Here is an 18782-nt window from a genome sequence, read left to right as displayed (position 1 = left end):
TTGAGGCTGAGGAGCTGTGTTTGTGCAGAGCAGTGGAGCTTGTAATTTAAAAGGAGCAGTCGGCGGGGAAGCTGCCATCGCCGCTCCAATTATGAAGCTGCTCTGGTCACCGGCAAGAGCGAGCGAGCGAGGCGGTGTAGGGAAGGAAGGAAAAGAAGAAATTAAAAAAAGAGAGACATGAGCAGGAAAGCAAAGGGGCATTCTGCGTAGCCTCTATCCGCCTCAAAGTGGTTCCTTTACGCCACACTCTTGAGGCATCTGAATGCTCCGGCAAAGACTGAAACACACAACTTGTCATACCCGTTCTTTTTCATATGTGTACTGTATGACCAAAAATATAGGGACACATGGCCTTCATAAAGTGAAAATGAAAGAAAATGGAGAGTTGCCATCCCCTTTTCAGGTTCCACACAGTCTTTATTTTAGCTCATCCACAAGGTGTTTGATGTGGTTCTTCCACTCCAAAGTCATCCAAGCATACCTTGAAGGAGCAGATAAGGTATTCACCAAACTGTTCCCAATAAGTTGGAAGCATATAATTGTCCAAAATTTAAGATTCAGCGGTTTCACTGCAGTCTAAACCCAACCGTTGATTCATTGATTCATTAATTACTTAACGGTGTGTCTCAATACTTATGTCCACATAGTATGTGTGAGGGTTACCGGTATATGTCCAACATTAGCTGCGATGGCAGTAAGTCAGAAATGTGACACATTACACTGTTTATTACTATTTTATGTCAATTGAAAGTAATTTATTGCTGTATATTGTAATATTATTGTATCTGAATTGTAATGCATGATACTATTTAATTATATAAGTGTAACTTACACCAAAACAAATGCAAATTATTATGAAATTCAACTTCAGTGCATTATTGGCCTTTAACAATACAGCAAAACAATAGATTACACATTTTAACAGGCCTAGTTTGAATTGTTTGAATTCTTCACAAAATTGGTACAAAAAGTTGACACCACAAGATGAAAATGTAGTAGTGTTATTAAATCATAACAACAAACAATACAATATTAACCACATTTCATTAGTAATGCCTTACATAACCGTGTTAGAGAAAAACGAAAAGGTAACTTCCGAGACTGGTGGTAAACAATTTATTTGGGACGCTTGAGACCTCCACCAGGAAATACAAAGTGACAGAGGAGGAGGCGGCGTCACATCACATTGGGATGTCCATCTTTAGTTCACTGACATGTCACTTCATCCCTCAGCAGTCACCCACCACACACGCACACACACATGCTTTGCGGCAATGTTTACATTTAATATTCAGACACATCCACACCTCGTTGAAGTGTGTGTTAATAACGCTATTCTGATTCTGATTATACCTGGAAGCTTGCACACACACACACACACACACAAAATATCCACAGGCTATATTGGTACCCATTTAAAGGCAGTCAGCGAGGTCAAATGGGAACAAGTGTTTCTACAGGCTAGTGTGAACATGTGAGAGTGCTGCGGGTGCTCTCATCCGTCTCTCTGCCCGGGGTGTACTTACACTCGAAATACTGTGTCAGTATAGCATTCTACTTACCTGAGAGTGAGATAAAAGTGCATAACCTGCATGACCATAGTCTGTATCCTGTTTCTCACAGTTGGCAAAAGAGAGCGAGCGACTCCAAGCAATGATGACCCACCTGCACATGCGCCCCTCCGAGCCAAAGCCTTTTAACCAACCTGTGAGTTCACACTGGCACTCCTATATTATTATAATTATGAGATTTTCTTTCACCACCTGTTATTCACCTATAAACCAATTTAAAATGTGAGTTTTCTCCCTGAAACTTCTTGAGAATCCAAACGCTGGGCCTCTGTTATACAGTATGTAGCTTGTCATCTGCGCCCCCTATTGACTACAGAGGTCAACTACTTCAATTTTATTCTCTTTTTTTTCCATCCCAAGTGTGGTTTTACCATTATTTTTATGCAATATTTAAAGAGTACAATTTTTCATCTGATCTGAGAGAGAAATGCCAAAGCAGGTTGATGAGGGTTTAAGATTAGCTGTAATGGTTGTGAAAGTATGTGCATGCGTGTGTGTGTGTCTGTGTGCATGCGAGCGTGTGTGTGCTCGCGCATTTGACCGTAGTGCGTGGCGTGCTTGTTATTAGTCATCTGTCTAATGAATATTTCATTATTCAGTTTTACGAAGAGTCCTATTAAAATATGAAGATGTTGAAATTAATTGTCAATTAGAGGAAGGGTGTCATAATTTGAGCTGATGTAAATGGTGCAGCTGAGTGGCATGCGTGTGTGCGTGTGTGTGTGCGTGTGTGTGTGTGTGTGTGCGCGCGTGCGTGCGTGCGTGCGTGTGTGGCTGATGTGTTGTTGGCAGGGGGGATCTCTCGCCATTATCATCTAATGGGAAATCAGGAAGAGGCGTGTATTGTCACCACTGGAGACGAGCCTCTGTGTCAGGGATTGGAGGAGGAGGGGCGAGGGCGGGGCCCCGGAATGGAAACAAAGCTTGGCCTCAATTAACAGGGATCGACTGTTGCCGTGGTGATTTGGCAGGGTTGGAGCGTTAATGAAGTACCTGTTAAACAGTCCCGCCCCTTCGAGTCAGCTGAAATGGTGGCAAGAGGGAACAGAGTAAAGCCGAGGCAATTCACACGCACACATACGTGCACACAGAGGTTTTAATTAGTCCTAAACTAGTCGTCCTAACCTCTGTCCCAGAGAGACCGTGGGTAGTGGTTATATGTGTGTTTGTGTATGTGCATGTGCATGCAAGGCCCTAATTGGACGGTATTCTTCTGTGAAGACTTTGCCACCACAGAGTGCTTGTGTTTGTGTTCCTACAAAACATGCTGTCGTGTGGTTTTGTTTTTGCAAGCAGGGTTAATTGCAGGAGCGTTTCGCGTATAAATGTGTGTGAGTGTATGTGTGTGTTGGGATGTAAAACTAATAGAGGAAGCTGCAATTAGATACAGTGAAAACAGTCGGTTGAATTGACTTAATTCGAACATGTACTTTGGTTGCACAGGACTAAAATGCGTTGAACATATATTGTTTGATTATTTTTAAGGAAAAGAATGGAAATGTTCAATCAGTTTACCTCATTTTAATCATGTGCAACCAAAATTAGGTACTTTTTCAGTGTACAGTAAAGGGGCGCTCACCCAAGTACTCAACTTCCAGTAAATGTGTTCAGTTTCGAGAGTTTGTCCTGCCCATGCATGCCGGTGGCTCGCCATCGCCTTTCTAGTTACACCAAAGTTGTTTGACTGGTTTGAGGTCAGGATTCTGTGCAAGTTCTTCCACACCAAACTCATCCAAGCATGCCTTAGTGCACAGGTGTACGCTTATGCTGGAATAAAAAAGCACCTTCTGCAAACTGTTCCCATCCCATTGTCGCAAAGGTTTTGCTAATATTCTGGAAGACTTAAGTTGCAGAGGGAATTAATGAATCTAGTCCAACTCCTGAATGATTTCTTATTTGAATAAGTTGTGCGTCTGGATATAACAAATATGTGTTGTTTCCTTACCCTACATGACCGACATCTTTGTGTCTACTCAGTTGAACCTGGCTTCCAGTGGCTCTCTGTTAAAGCGGGACAGTGACCTCTACCCAGAGGGTCTTCCTCACCCCCCCACCTCAGCTGCCACCCCCATCACTCCACTGCGCCAGGGACCCTCGGTCATCAGCTCCTCCAGCCTTCACACACACTCCCACTCCCACGCACACGGTGTCGGGGCCATACGTAGGCGCAACTCCGACAAATACTGCACCCCCATCGCCTCAGGTAGGCTGACATCCTCCACTGTCTTTGGTTGTTTGACTTGTGTCATTTAAATGTTTATGGCTTTTAGAGGTGTTCGATTGTATGTATTGAGACAAATTCTGATGTTTTTTGGGGGGGCGGTATTAATTCAGAGCTGGCTCAGAACTGTGAGTTCTACAAGAACGCTGATGTCAGGCCTCCTTTTACCTACGCCTCTCTTATACGTCATGTAAGTCTCCTCACTCCTCCGCCTCCTGTGCGTCTTCTCTCCGACCGTCTTCTCCTCTTACTTTGCACTCGTCTTCCCATGCTTACAGGCCATTCTGGAGTCTCCTGACAGACAGTTGACTTTGAACGAGATCTATAACTGGTTTACACGAAAGTTTGCCTACTTTAGGAGAAACACGGCCACGTGGAAGGTAAAGGCACATGAAACACACGCATTACACCTTCTCTAACTAAATGGAGTGGAGTATTATAAGCACACTGAAAAGAAAACAATAATGAAATGTTAATTAAAAAAACTGTTATGAGAAGAAAATTCTATCAAAGTATCAAAATGACAACTGTATTCCTATAAATTCTCAATTTGATTCTTATAATATTATGACATTTATCCTCACAGATTTACTGTAACATTCTCGAAATGCTTTAACTTTACTCACTACTCAGTAAAAGTATACATTTATTTTCATAATATTATGACTTTATTCACATAAAATTATAACTTTGTTGTCCTACAATTTTAACTTAATTTCTGTCATTTCCAAATTACTCATTTCCACCTAAATCTCATTATTTTTCTCAGAAGTAATTTGCTTTTGACATCAAGCAATGGAGTGTGATTGCAAGGTTTTTATCAGCTCGAATATGTAAAAGTATAAAAGGGTCAAAATAATAGAAAAATGTTGGACCACAGTGAATGTTTAAGTGCAGCATCTGGTGTTATTGAAACATGAGAAATGGTCAATATCCACTATTCAAGCCCTAATTTAAAGCGCATATTGATTCTATCCATGGTAGTAAATTATACAATACCCACTTTCGCCCAGACTTAGCTCGGCCCCTCAAAGACATAACTGATTGGACAGTTATTGGCTATTTCTGTCTTTGATGAGACACTTTACGGTCACGTTTTCCTCCAAGTTGTCCTCTCGGGCCTCTGCCATTGTCTCACCTCACGCTGCACATCCAGTGAGTGCCTCATTACAACACACTCACACACACGGCACACATATCTCCACCATTGTAGGTGCTGACCCATTTCAGCAGAAACCTCTCACTGATGTGAGTGGCAGCTCCCCAAGAGAGAGTGAGAGTATGAACGTGGAGGAAAAAGGGTGCGGAAAGGCCCTGACCTTCTTCCTCAGAGTCCCAAAACTGAGGCCAGAGGGAGCAAGCGATGGGGGCACAGAAAGGGTAAAGAGATGGGTACAGCCTGGAATATCTAGATACCGCCACATCTTTAAATATAGCTTTTACTGAATAAATATATAGGCCTTAAAATATGACTCTGCTTTGGCCTCATGTATTTATACAGCAGCCCAGTGAGTCAAATAGGGCTGTGGAGATGTATGCCCCTTAATAAGCTGTTAAATTTTATGAGGAGCGCAGCGGTGTCAAGTGAGTGGAAGTCATTGATCAGAGCACGGCAGGACCGGAGAAAGAGGACAAGACAAGAAAAACAGGGAAAATGATACGAGCCATTGCGGTATGAATTAGAGCCCGAAAAGAATGGGTTTTATTCGATAACTGTTGCATTTCGGTCCCAAATAGTAAAGATCATTTGAAAAGATCTTTTCCAAATGTAATTTAAGATTACATCTTACTAAAGTAATCACAAAGCTCTAAGACATATAGTACAGTGGAAGGATTTTTCACCCAGATTCTGTTTTGGTATTGTAGACAATTAAATGTTGTTGCTTTTTCAATTGGGCCTTTTGAGCTGGATGGATGAGCGACATGAGTGTTGTGACCCTCTCTAAATGACTCCTAATATTTTAACTGGGAGAATCAGGCTTTCATCACGGAGACAAATGCAAATAATGCCTTCATAGCAGCGGTCTGTCTAATGTGTGTGTGTCTGTGTCTTTCCGTGCGCGTGTGTGTGTTTGAGTGAGAGTGTGTCGTCAGGGTGGCAGGCGGAGATTGGGGTCAGACTCATTTACAAAACTTAGCATCGCGGCTCAGGGGTTGAAGGGATGCGGGGGCGATAGGATTCCTGCGCTGATTATGGCTTGTGTAATTATGTGTGTTTGTGTGAATGTGTGTGTGAATGTGTGTGTAATTATGGCAACGAGTGATGCATGCCTGGCCTGTCCCTCCCTCTCGGCTGAGAACAGCATGTCAGAGAGAATATGCAGGATTTAATTATAGACGAATTAAAATTGGTAATGAAATTGGGCATGAACACACTACAAATGGCAGATGAAAAGGGAGGCCTGTCCCTGGGGGGGGGACCAAGATAGTGGTGTGTCTGCCTGAGTGTCTGAGTCTCTGTGTGTGTGTGTGTGTGTGTGCTTGATGATGACAGATAACAAAAGAGAGATAAAATAATGCTGCCTGGCACACAGCAGACACACACGGCTGTAGTATGTTTATAAAGATATATATATAATATATTTTAAAAATTATAATTTACCTGATGTCCCTCTCCTCTCTCTTAAATACAATACCTAAATTTGTATTAAACGCACCCTGTTTGAGGACTCATTCCAGTTTTAAACTTCAAGTGGCAAAATATGAGTTCATTCTTCTACTAATGTGATTTTTATTCATTACTAAAAAAAAATGTTTCCCTGTAATAATGGGACTTTATTCTCATAATCATCATCAGGTCACCTGTATAAAGATTTTTTTCACATAATAATAGTACTTTATTCTGGAAAATATTTTTTAAAATTCTTGTAAAAATAGCTCTTCTCTTTTATGATTATATTCCTGTAAAATGAAGTATATTATTCTCATAAAAACAGGATTTTTGTTAAATGGGGCACTAATACCGCTTAGTACCACTGCAATTAATGTAAACAATTACATTTTTGGTACTTGAAAAGGCTTTAATTCATTTTTTTATACACAGCAAGCTTAGGAATACAGTGAACTATTTTGAAATAATGAACTGTAGAGTGCAAGGTTTGGCTTTTTTACCTGAAAAAATTCCAGTTCGAACATTAGTCATATGATTTCCAACTAAATTGTTGTTATTGTTTTGTCATTTCACATTTTGTATTTGTATGAAGAGAAAACAATTAAATCAAAAACGGCAATTATAACATTTTAAATGAAATAAAATGAAATATGTCTCCTCTTGTTCTCCTTTCCCAGAATGCTGTGCGCCACAACCTGAGTCTGCACAAGTGTTTTGTTCGTGTTGAGAATGTGAAGGGGGCTGTGTGGACTGTGGATGAAGTTGAATACCAAAAGAGGAGACCACCAAAGATGACCGGGTAGGCACACATACATGCGCGAACACACAGATACACAGTCTCATGCACATAGGTGTCCTTTACACACTCGAGGTTGATCTGAGCATGAGCTTATTGGTGCTGGCATGCTGATTGCCTAAATAGACCTACATTTACTGTTCGTGCGTTGTGTGTGTGTGCGTGTGTTCCCTGTTAGTCAACACCATTAACAAGCAGCTGCGTGAGATGCACAGGAGGAATAAACCTTGTTAGTGAATGCAAACAGATGTTCCCTCCAGTTGCCAAAAAATAATTAATTGCACACACACACACGCACACACACTCACATATAGACACACCTTCACATCAGCTATCAGACAGTTTGCTATTGCGTGTGTTTAAGCATCTGTTTACAGTCTGTGTGTGTTTCTACTTATAGCAACATATTTGTGAAATTTGTTTTAAGCTTGATGATGACGTGACATTTTCACATATGTGCCCAATCTGGCATTCTCATTGCTCTCCTATTCTCTCTCTCTCTCTTTCCGTTGTGTGTGTGTGTGTGCGTGTGTGTGTGTAGGAGTCCCACTCTGGTGAAAAACATGATTTCAGGCCTGGGCTTTGGATCCCTAAATGCCAGCTACCAGGTAAGGAATGCCCTCCTACTCCATCTTTCTCTCCCTCTGCCACACGCACGCACGCACACACGCACGCACGCACACACACACACACACACACACACACACACACACACACACACGCACACGCACACACACACGCACACACACGCACACACACACGCACACACACACACACATACACACACCAGCCAATCACAATCAAGGACACTAATATCAATTCCCTTTTATAATTAGCAGATTCCCTAACGACGTTCGCACCACCTCCCTCTTTTCCCACATGAACCTCACCTCCCAGCTCCCTCATACACAGGCGCCACCCCCACTTACACACACACACACACACACGCACGCACACAACCACATGCAATTTGGCACAAGGCGTCAAGTAGTTTAAGGTTACTGCATAAAATTGCGGCCCCTGGCAGCAAAAAAAAAACCCCGAAACAAAAAACAACAACAACATCCCTAAGCCGATGAGAGTTCCCCACATCGTTTGTCCTTTTTGTTTTTGCGTATGTAGGAGGGCAGCACGGTGGATGTGATTGTCCAATCCAGCAGCTGGATGCCAGTGTGTTTGGAGCGGTGACAGAAGCTGCCCTCTGTTGGGGCACTTGTTTCCTCTCCCTGAAATTGACGCTTCACGTGTTTGTGTGTGTGTTTATATTGCGGTTGTGGCTCAGTCTCCCTCAACATGCCTGTTGAGGCTTTCGGGTGAACACGCAGACTTTTGACAGCCTTTTCCATGTGCATGCACAAGACTAGCTGGAATGTACTGTGTATAAGTGCCCCCTAGTGGTTTGCCAAGTCGTAGCCTCCAAAGTATGAAAGCATCCTTCAGAGATGATCTAGCACAGGGGTGTCCAAACTTCTGCTTCTAAAGGCCACATTCGGAACATTGCAGGATGCAAAGGCCACATTCTTCACCTGTAGTTCATTTAATGTGTTAAAATCAATCCATCATTGTAGGTGAACATATACTAAGCAATTATATATTGCTTTTGTACAAGTATATACAGTATGTGTTACACATATAACCATCCATCTAGCCATTTTCCATGCCACTTATCCTCAGCTTGGTGACAAAGCAAAAGTCAAGGATTCAGGGTGACTAGCAGCTGCCCTGTGTCCAACTAAGAATAGTGCTGAGCAGCAGTAGAATCACAACTCCACATTCAGAACCAAAATAAGAGCAATCTATGCTAAGGCCTGGTAAGAAAAAATAAGGATTTTTCAAATCCTGAAAGATTTTTTTGATTTGATAATTTGGGGTTGTAAATATTGACGCATTTAAGATTGTTGGCCTCGGCCCTTTTCAGACCATATTATCAGCACAAATCCACCTTTAACAAACCTCAGACCTAAGGAAAATCTTATTGGATAATCTTAGAAAACATTTCAGATCCTTGGTAAGGAAGTGGCAAAATTGGGACAAAACAGCCCAATTGTCTTTGTGTGTACTGGGCCGAAGCTGACCTTAACACTGAGCAGAAAGTGGAGAAAACAACCGCAATTCATGTTATTGTCTGCTGTAACTGAATTTTCTTTGTTCATTGGAGTGTTTTGAATAGAAATGTTGTTATTATTTTATTTGTAAACAGTTTCTTTGCATTTTTTAACAAATCTAGAACAGCTCTATAAACTGTAATTCCAGTGCAGTCTTGTTATCATTATTAGTCATAGTAAAATTAGTACTAGTAAGGGTAAGTAAGGGCCGTTGCACTTGATGAAAGGTTTTGACACCCACACTTATCACGCTGCTCCCACACCCCCTTTTTTTAGAAACAACGTCGCACCGGTGGGAACAAACTAAATTAAGTACACAAATGCAGTCACAGCCAACGCACCTAACGGAGCACCGTGGTACACCGAGGCACATCTTACCAAATTATCTGTGACTGGTGGAAATGAGCAATGAGAACAAACTTCTTCTCTTCTCTTCTCTTGCCTTGCCACCCAGCGTTGAAAGTAAGTCATACAATGCGGGCAAAGAGTGTGGACCTTGTCAAATGTTAATTTTAGTACAAGCCACAGGCCGCTTAAAAAACAGACAAGCCACAAATGGCTGCAGTTCTGACACACCTGATGGAGCATTTTAATAGTTACCTGTGAAGTAATCCCTCATATGTCTTGAAGAAATAAGAGCTATGTGGATTACACATAAAATGATGTGTGTTTGTGTAGGCCGCCCTGGCAGAGAGCAGTCTGTCCCTGCTCAACAGCCCCTCCCTGGTGACCCCTCCATCTGCAGCCAGCCTCAACATGCTGCACGTGGGCCATGATGATGTCAGCTCCACCGTGGAGCAGGTCAACAGCAACGGCAGCTGCAGTCCCACACTCAGCCCACAGCAGTACTGGTACACGCGCACACGCACACACACACACACACACACACACACACTATGTTCTATTGTTTTAATAATTGTACGTTTATACTATATCAGACCATTGGAGATGCTCCCTATCTGAGAAATAAATGGTGTTCATAACCAATTCCAACCAACTAATGACAACTGAACAGAATGTTTTTCACATTATTCTACATTACACCATGAACTAAGATGAGATAAGCCTCCAGTAACGTTATTTAATTGTGTGTCTTTACAATTCGATCATCAATCGGGGACACCTTGTCTTTTTTTCCCATGAATAGTTATTTGTTTGTCTTGAGCTGAAAACCTTTGGGAAATCCTGATTTAAGTAGCTGCAAATGACTTTCTTGGCACTGTCATTTTCGGGTTGAACTTCCGAACATGTAAATGCGTGCCTTCCCATGATATTTTAGGAAACAATACTAAGTAGGTTAGGGATGTCCAATACCACTTTTTTTCAAACCAATACGAGAATTCACTCTTGACTACAAACCAACACCGAGTACCAATACCACATGTACTCTATCCATCCATTTTCCATCCCGCTTATCCTCACTAGGGTCGCGGGCATGCTGGAGCCTATCCCAGCTGACTCTGGGCGAGAGCCGGGGTCAGTGTTGCCACGGTTACCTTGAAAAAGTAACTTGGTTACTTTATTGATTACTTGATTTCAAAAGTAACTAAGTTAGAAAAAAAGTAACTTTTTAATTACTTTCAGCAGCTGTTAAGTGGCAGTAGAAAAAAAAGCATTAGTTTAACTGAACCTATTACTTGATAATATACGCCATTTTCTGAGCCGCTTATCCACACAAGGGTTGCGGGAGTGCTGGAGCCTATGCCAGCTATCTTCGGGCAGGAAGCAGGATGCACCCTTAACTGGTTGCCAGCCAATCGCAGGGCACATACAAACAAACAACAATCCGCAATCACATTCACACCTACGGGCAATTTAGAGTTGTCAATTAACCTACCATGCATGTTTTTTGGGGATGTGGGAGGAAACCGGAGTGCCCGAAGAAAACCCACGCAGGCACGGTGAGAACATGCAAACTCCACACAGGCGGGGCCGGGGATTGAACCCAGGTCCTCAGAACTGTGAGGCAGACGCTTTAACCAGTCTCCACCGTGCCGCATCGACATGAACCAATAACTTAAATATTAGTGTAGTTGAAGCCACCTTAAATGAGCAACTTAGTGCAGACTTCACATACCAGATACAGTAAACAAGCACACCATTCTCAGTACACGTCTCTAAAGATTCTTAACTGATAGATAGATGCAGATTGTGGTACATGAAGGCGACAGCTGTGCGTGTGTGCGTGTGCATGCATTTGTGCTTGCGTGTATATTGGGCACACACACACACCATTGTAATTTTGATGCGAAGAGCGAAAAAAGGTGACAAGATTACGCAACTGTTTAACTAGCAAAGCTGTGGGTGATAGACGGGTGAGAGAAGCACTTACTCAGCCGTGCAGTGCATTAAACCAGCTCACAGTCTACAGACTACAAACGAAGTTGAAAGTTCTTACTTTTTATTGTCAATATTATTTAGATTATTGTAAGTCCTTCAGTAAGTCAGTCCTTATTGTGTGACGATTTATTACCACACACTTCAGTATGAATAATTAATCGACAATGCATTGCGCGCTTAACACGCCAGTAAAACTGTATCCTTCATGTGTAAATAAACAAGTAACAACAATCAAATACACTTTTTAGTAAGGAAAATAACAAAAATAGTGTGGGGACAATGAAATCATGCATTTCTTTGCACTTTTATGGCACTGCACCGTCACTGCATTGTGTGAATAAACAATCACCTCCCAATTGCTTCATTGCATCATTGGATAATGAGCGGTCTGCGAGATCGGTATAATCTTATGACCGCTAAACTGCTCTGTCTACGAAATACCAGCTGTAGATTTGAACTTGGTGAGAAATATAGATAACTCAAAAGTAACTGTAGTCCGTATGAAGAAGTAAGAAGTAACTGTAGTCTGACTACTTTCCCGGGAAAAGTAACGCATTACTTTGCTCGTTACTCAAAATGGCTGCATTTCGGAGTAACGCGTTACCGGCATCACTGGGTGATGTACACCCTGAACTGGTCGCAAGCCAATCGCAGCCATTTGTACTCTTGATACATACAATTTCAATTAACAAAATTACATATAATTGTGAACAAAGACCTTTCTTTCTGATACACATGATCATTCGATGTGTCAAAATGCAGCAGTGTAGCACCAACTACTTACTTGAGATCAGATTTTATTGCCTCAAGTATCAGTGGCTGGTATCGGCCGGATACCGATATCTGGTATCGGTACTCACCCATACATAAAGTAGGCGAGTAAATTAGATCGTGTTTCTCATAGAGAATGACTCACAAAGTGCTTTACATTATTTAAAAAAAACACATTATACAGTTAATAAGAATCAAGACTTACTGGATAGTCAGAAAGTTGGTTTTATAACTTTTTAAAAATGTTTACAGAAGAAGCAGCTCTTAGCTCAAATGGAAAATAGATTCTACATTTTGGGGGGCAATGGAAAGACAACTTTGCTGGAGCAGATTTTCCACATTTCAACACTAAGAAGAATTCAAATTCTTTATTACGACAACATTCCACTGTGATCAATAAAGAGAGAGTGTAGATGTCACTCATTAACGTGTACTCATATCCTCCCGCAGCCATGCGGTCCACGTAAAGGAGGAGCCCACTGAGATCGAGGAGGATTGTCGACCCATCTCCCTCCTGGCCGGGATCAGCCACAACTTGCCGTTGCCGAGCGACGACCGTGACCTGGAGGACGACCTCCCCGGCGATGATCTGGAGTAAGACGGATCCGACAGGCGGGATCGGAGGGGCGGGGCTTAGTCAGCAGAAGAAACGATAGCTACACTTGAGCAAACCGAGAGAATAGAAAAAAACGAGAATGTTTTTATTTTTATTTGTTGTTATGAGCAAGCAACCAAGGATGACATTGAGAAACTCCAAACAGGGTTTGAAGACCTTTGTTACTTTAAGTCTGTGGAGCACTGCTTTAACGTCACATCTCTTGCCACAAACACGCACGCACACACATAAACCCACACTGGCGCACTCCTTCTCTGGTCGAAGCCTTCTTCAGCCTCTCTGTGGAAACCCAACGAGGTTTGGATGCAACATCTTTTCCTCCTCACTCAGGCTGACTGGCTAACCATGTAGACCCACGTACACGCGTGTGTGACTATGTGTATATAGATTTGGAGCATTCACCAGGAGTCTGTGCAGTATATCTTTCCATCTCCCTACACACTTTAGTCAGTCTTCTTCATCACATCCAAACCAAACTTTTGGGCTTGAGGATGGGAAGAGAGGAAGATGCTTTCAAAGAAGACCTCGGACTGCACCCCAACACGTGGAGCGCTCCCGTCTCCAAATCCCTGACTGGGGGGAGGTGCGGCCCCTCTTTGCTTGTGAGATATTAAAAAAAGAAGAAAAAGACATTGTCCCAGCCACCCAAAAAGACTGCAAGAAAAGGAACATCCAGTGCTATCTCTCCTCCTTTGTTTGGGATGGAGGGATGAGTTTGGAACACTCATAGAAGAAAATAGCCGGGAAGTGTCTATAGATATATTGTGACTTTAAAAAAAAAAAAAAAAAAAAAAAAAAAAAAGGAACCTGTCAACGACATGGAAAAAAACGTGGTAGCTTTATCGTTTCCTTTTTTTAATTTGATGTTATTATCATTCTTTATTTTTGAGGAGCATTATTTCCACGGTGGTGTTTCTGTTTCGATGTATCTTTTCTGCCAATGCTGGTTTATTCTTGCATTTGATTTGTTTGTTTGTTTTCCACACCATTCCGAGTATGAAAAAAGAGAAAGCGCAGTATTGTCTCCCTCAATGCCCCCCCCCCTCCCCTCCCCCCTTTCACTCCCAGGTGTAGCAGCCTAGAAATTTGGAAATAGCACTTAAAAGTTTCCGTTAGTCAAGCAAATAATTTAAAAGCATTCTTTTTTTTTTTACATTTTGTCTCATTCAGTTATTTTGATTGTTTATTTAGTTGAGAGATATCAGTAATGCTTTAAAAAAAGATATATAAATATATATTAATGCAGTCAGAGAATACCTCATCCTACAAAGGTTCCAATTTCATAAAGAAACAAGGGGGGACTTCTTTGCGTGGGATACCAAAACGTGGCTCGATTCAAAGCTCTGTGCTCGTGATTAGTTACCGTGTCAATGCTATCTATGATTCAGTGTGTGAGGATGTGTTAAAGGAATATCACGTGAGATTTTTCTTTTTTTTTTGTTTTTTCCACACTGCCATACCAAATTTAACATTTGTTATTTTTCAAATCTATTCTCTGCTTCTTACGCCCATCTTATTTTTGTTACAGGTAACCAAAGAAGTATTTAGAAAACCAAAAACCCTGTAGTTTGTTTCACCCCCGTTATTTCAGTTTCCTTTGTATTCTTAAAGAACTGTCCAAAAGACAACGAACCAGTAGTTTGAACTCTTTTTATTGAAATTTTTTTTAATATCGTTTGAAAGTTAAAAAGGACTTACAGTGCTGACCATTCCCGCAAACCAAAGTGTGAGAAGCAAACTACGAATTTGAATTTAAAGCTTTTTTTCGGGTTACAAACTGCTCCTATTCGGTATGAGGCCAAATATACAAAGGAGTATTAAGGTTACACTAAAAATAAGTATGAGAAAAAAAAAACGAATTTTTGTTCAGTAAAAATGTGTCATATTCCGGGCATAAAAATGTAATTTCATCAATTAAATGTCAATTTCATGCATTATTTAATATTTGTTAAATCACTACAGCTTGATAACTGACAAAAAAAATTCTGTGTTTTGTTCTTCCTCAGGAAGAGACACAAATGTTATGATGTGATGATGTGACAATTCATTTCATTGTTTGTCAAACTTATACTAAATTGTAACTTTTTTCTCATAACATTGTAATTTATTCTCGTAGTATATTTGTCTCTATTTTCAATGTGGCCCTAATACTCCTTGCTACAAATAAGTATTAAACATGCACAGTTCCTCTTACAAAGGCAAAAGAAAAAGCACTTAGAGGTGAAAGCATGTTTCTGCCATGCTCAGGCTAAAGTGTGTTCCAAACACAATCCCAGGACTAAGTCATTCCAAATATGTGTAGCGAGGAATCTTTCCATAAAGAGGGAACAAATTATAATACTAAAAATTATACCAATGTAAGAGGACAACAACCAAGGGACGTCATGTATTAAAAAAAAAAAAAAAAAAAAAAAGTTCACAATTTCATTCTTAACTTTTGCACTTCACACCATTTTATTTAATTGAAGAAGCTTTGCATTCACACAGCAACGTATTTCTTACAAAAAAAAAAAAAAAAAAAAAAACAAGACGCAAAAAGACAGACCAAAAAGAACACTACCTCCTTTTGGAACTCTCCTCAATATTTCCCCCCCTACATTCTTCCTCAAAAATAACAATATGTGGACTCCCTGACGCGTGTGTTTCAGCCCAAAAACAAACATGATGAACTGTGAAGACTACCTCGCCTTAGCTGCGACCTGAAGCGCTCTCTGCAGCTCAAAGTGTCACGCAAGTGAAGCATGATGGAGAACCATAATGGAGATGATTGGGGCAATGTGCTGTTGCAGGGAAACTGTTATCAGGTGTGATGATGGGCAGAATTTATCACACACACACACACACACACACTCAAGGGTGGCACAGAAGCATTGAAGCAGGGCTACATGGGTTTGTGCAAACAGAGGCTCTGACCAAATATCCAAAGACCCCCCCCCCAAAAAGCAGTAACCACTCCCCAAGAGGACACACACAAATACACACTCATCATGGCTCCTTCAGTCCAAACAAGAGGAACTGCTGCATTCAGTCGAATATGTAGATGAACTTGTGCTTTAAGATACACCTGTAAACAAGTCGCTTTTATAAAGATTGTTCACAGGTCGCCGCCGCGTACGATTTCTTGGCATAACATGATGTATTCTTGTATATTAATGATTGACTTATCTCTCCAGGGCATTCTTTCCTTTCATTTCTGCTTATTTTTTTGTGTGTTTTCTGCACCTGTTTAGCTATTGTAAAGCTTGCAGCTCTGGTTCCTATACTGTACTGCTAATGCTGAACTATATGTATTTATCATATTAAGTACTGCAGGTATCTTGGTTTTGATAGTTTTCGTTTGTTTCCATGTTTTCAGTTCTTCATAAAAACGTCTGGGACGCTGATTTTTTTTAAAAAGTGTATTATCGCCAAAAAAAAAAAAAAAAAAAAAAAAAAAGGTTAAGAGTAAAAACTAGATCAGTGGTTTTAGGTAAGATCTGTTTGTATATTTATCTTAGCTAGGTCTATTTTGATACTTTTTTGTCTCTGTACTGCATTTATGCGTTTTTAAGGAGAAAAACACAAATGGATGAACTAAAAATTTCCTTCATTATGTATTGATACCTCAGAAGGACTTTTTTTTCTCAATGACAGGACCAAAACCTCTGAAAAGAAAACGAGTGTAAGAATATTCAGCCTCTTTCCTGCTTTACACAAATTTGGACTGTCTCTTGGTCTTTCAGGTGCCAATATTGTGTCCCTCTGACCCCTGACACTTGTCATTCCTTAGCTGACCTCTGGCCTGCAGAACTGTCAATCATGCGCGGGCGGGATGGGGGTGCGACTGGCCACACAGTTCCTCTCTTAATCCCATAGAGGCAGATCAAATGCTTGCATTGTTGACGCTCATCCTCTTTTTTTTTTTTTTTTTGCATGGTCGTTGTACCAAAATGTGGACTGGCGCTCTGAGATGCAGCTTTTCGCCTGACTACCAAAGTCCAAACTCCTGAACTATAACCAAATTGATACCTTAACCAAACCGAAAGCGAGCTACTTCCAAAAGTCTCCATTGACATCACAGATCACCTTCACTGATAGCTGTTATCTCTTGTATGTGTGTGCGACTGATGGCCTCGTAGGACCAGGCCGACTTAGTGGCTAAAACGGAGCCCCAATCGGGGCCTGTGATTGGAAGGTTCTCAGGCATCTTTTAAAGGGGAGAAGGGACTGTCAAAGTTAAGCATTGATGGTAATAAACAAATCCGAATGACCACTTCAGCTCTCCTCTGGTTAAACCTTAGGAATTCGTGTACATTTTCAGCAGTGACTCTTCAGTGCGTTGTTACTTAATTTCACTTTATTGCTTTGCTTATTTTGTTGCTTGTTCTTGTTCTTTCCAAATGTCACCAGACTTAGAGGCGGGGGGCTGGGTGGTGGCTTTAAGACACAGAGCGGAGCCTCCATGCCGCGTAGCCATGTTGATGCCAGTCACTGCCCTTTCTTTCATGCTGTATAAAACACACAGACACACACACACACATGCATATATCTGTGTATTTGTAACCTGAATCTTCTTGTGTCTGTCCATGCAGACAATAAAAAACTGTACAGTAGGTCTAGTTGCATGTAATCTGTACTAATTATTGACAATGGCATTATAAAATGCAATAAAAATACTTATTACACTGTCCCATTCTGTGTCCTTGTTGTTTCAGGGATTTTTAATTATTAGAATGAAAATACATTATTAGTAGTAATTGTGGAAGTAGTGTAGTACGATTCTTGCATTTATTAAATATTAACAGGGAATTAAAATTGATTTACTTACTGTAGTATAGTGGAAAATCAAAAATTGCTCATACTGGATTATAAGGTGTGTAATGGTATTTGGTCTGTAACCATGAGCCAAAAGGGCTACATCAAAATGTAATAATTCTCAGTTCGAGAGAACCTATCGGAGCGGTATTAACTTATCAATATCAACGCTACAACTACAAATGACCAAGCAGACCTAAATATCCATCCATCGATTTCTTTACGTGACTTATGTTGTCACGGGAGCCTATCCCAGCTGACATCGAGCGAAAGGCAGATCACACCCTGAATTGGTCACCAGTCAATTGCATGGCACATATAGAGAAAGAGAAACTTGAATTAAAGTATTATTTAAAATAATTAGCGATCTAGTCATTTATTTTGATGTTATTTGAAATAACACCTCACTTTTTCCTTATCTGTGGGTCTAGATATGTAAATAAAGCCGTTCTTGTGTATTTATGATTGGCATGGAGCAGTTTTATGTTACTGCTGTGAGCTCTTCCTAGAGAAATCTGCTCCCTGAAATGTACACTTGTACGTGAAAGAGTGATTGATCACATGATCAAATGTTCCCAGTATGTCGCGTCTAAGATGAAAACATGAAAAGAGATAATCATGGCTGTGCATTCAAATTCGTTGAGGGCGTTTTGTGATACAAAGAGCAGCCACCAGGAGGAGTAAACAAACCGGACAACACGAGCAGCATGTCACAAACACGCACACTGCGACAAACAGCCACTGACGCGATCCTGCCAACAGGGTGAGCCACATAGCTCAGAACAGTGAGGGTGCTGCACACTTTCTGATGGAGTGACAGTCAAGCAGGCGAGATAGATTGATGGAGGTGTTTCTGCTTCAAACGACTGTAGTTCTTGTCACCTTGCTATATACTTCCTTTCTGTCCTTGTGCTTTTTCTTGCTGCAGGTTTGGCACATGCCCTCCAGCTCAGCGCT

The 18782-nt window shown here is 41.1% G+C and overlaps 1 protein-coding gene across 4 annotated transcripts in view; it reads left to right on the top strand.

Annotated features, from left to right (window-relative positions):
- The window catches only part of foxp4 (forkhead box P4), a 101607-nt gene extending 83909 nt beyond the window's left edge, over positions 1-17698 (top strand). For all 4 annotated transcript variants that reach the window (XM_061687460.1, XM_061687462.1, XM_061687458.1 and 1 more), the window contains 8 exons: positions 1624-1707; positions 3549-3774; positions 3906-3982; positions 4071-4172; positions 7081-7202; positions 7741-7807; positions 9983-10155; positions 12866-17698. In XM_061687460.1, the coding sequence (XP_061543444.1) occupies positions 1624-1707; positions 3549-3774; positions 3906-3982; positions 4071-4172; positions 7081-7202; positions 7741-7807; positions 9983-10155; positions 12866-13013 (999 nt within the window). In that variant the 3' untranslated portion in view covers positions 13014-17698. The remainder of the gene's footprint in view (positions 1-1623; positions 1708-3548; positions 3775-3905; positions 3983-4070; positions 4173-7080; positions 7203-7740; positions 7808-9982; positions 10156-12865) is intronic.
- Positions 17699-18782: the final 1084 nt, after the last annotated feature.

Source organism: Phycodurus eques, chromosome 10, assembly GCF_024500275.1.
Source record: "Phycodurus eques isolate BA_2022a chromosome 10, UOR_Pequ_1.1, whole genome shotgun sequence".
NCBI lineage: Eukaryota > Metazoa > Chordata > Actinopteri > Syngnathiformes > Syngnathidae > Phycodurus > Phycodurus eques.
This window is presented reverse-complemented; position numbering and strand designations above follow the sequence as displayed.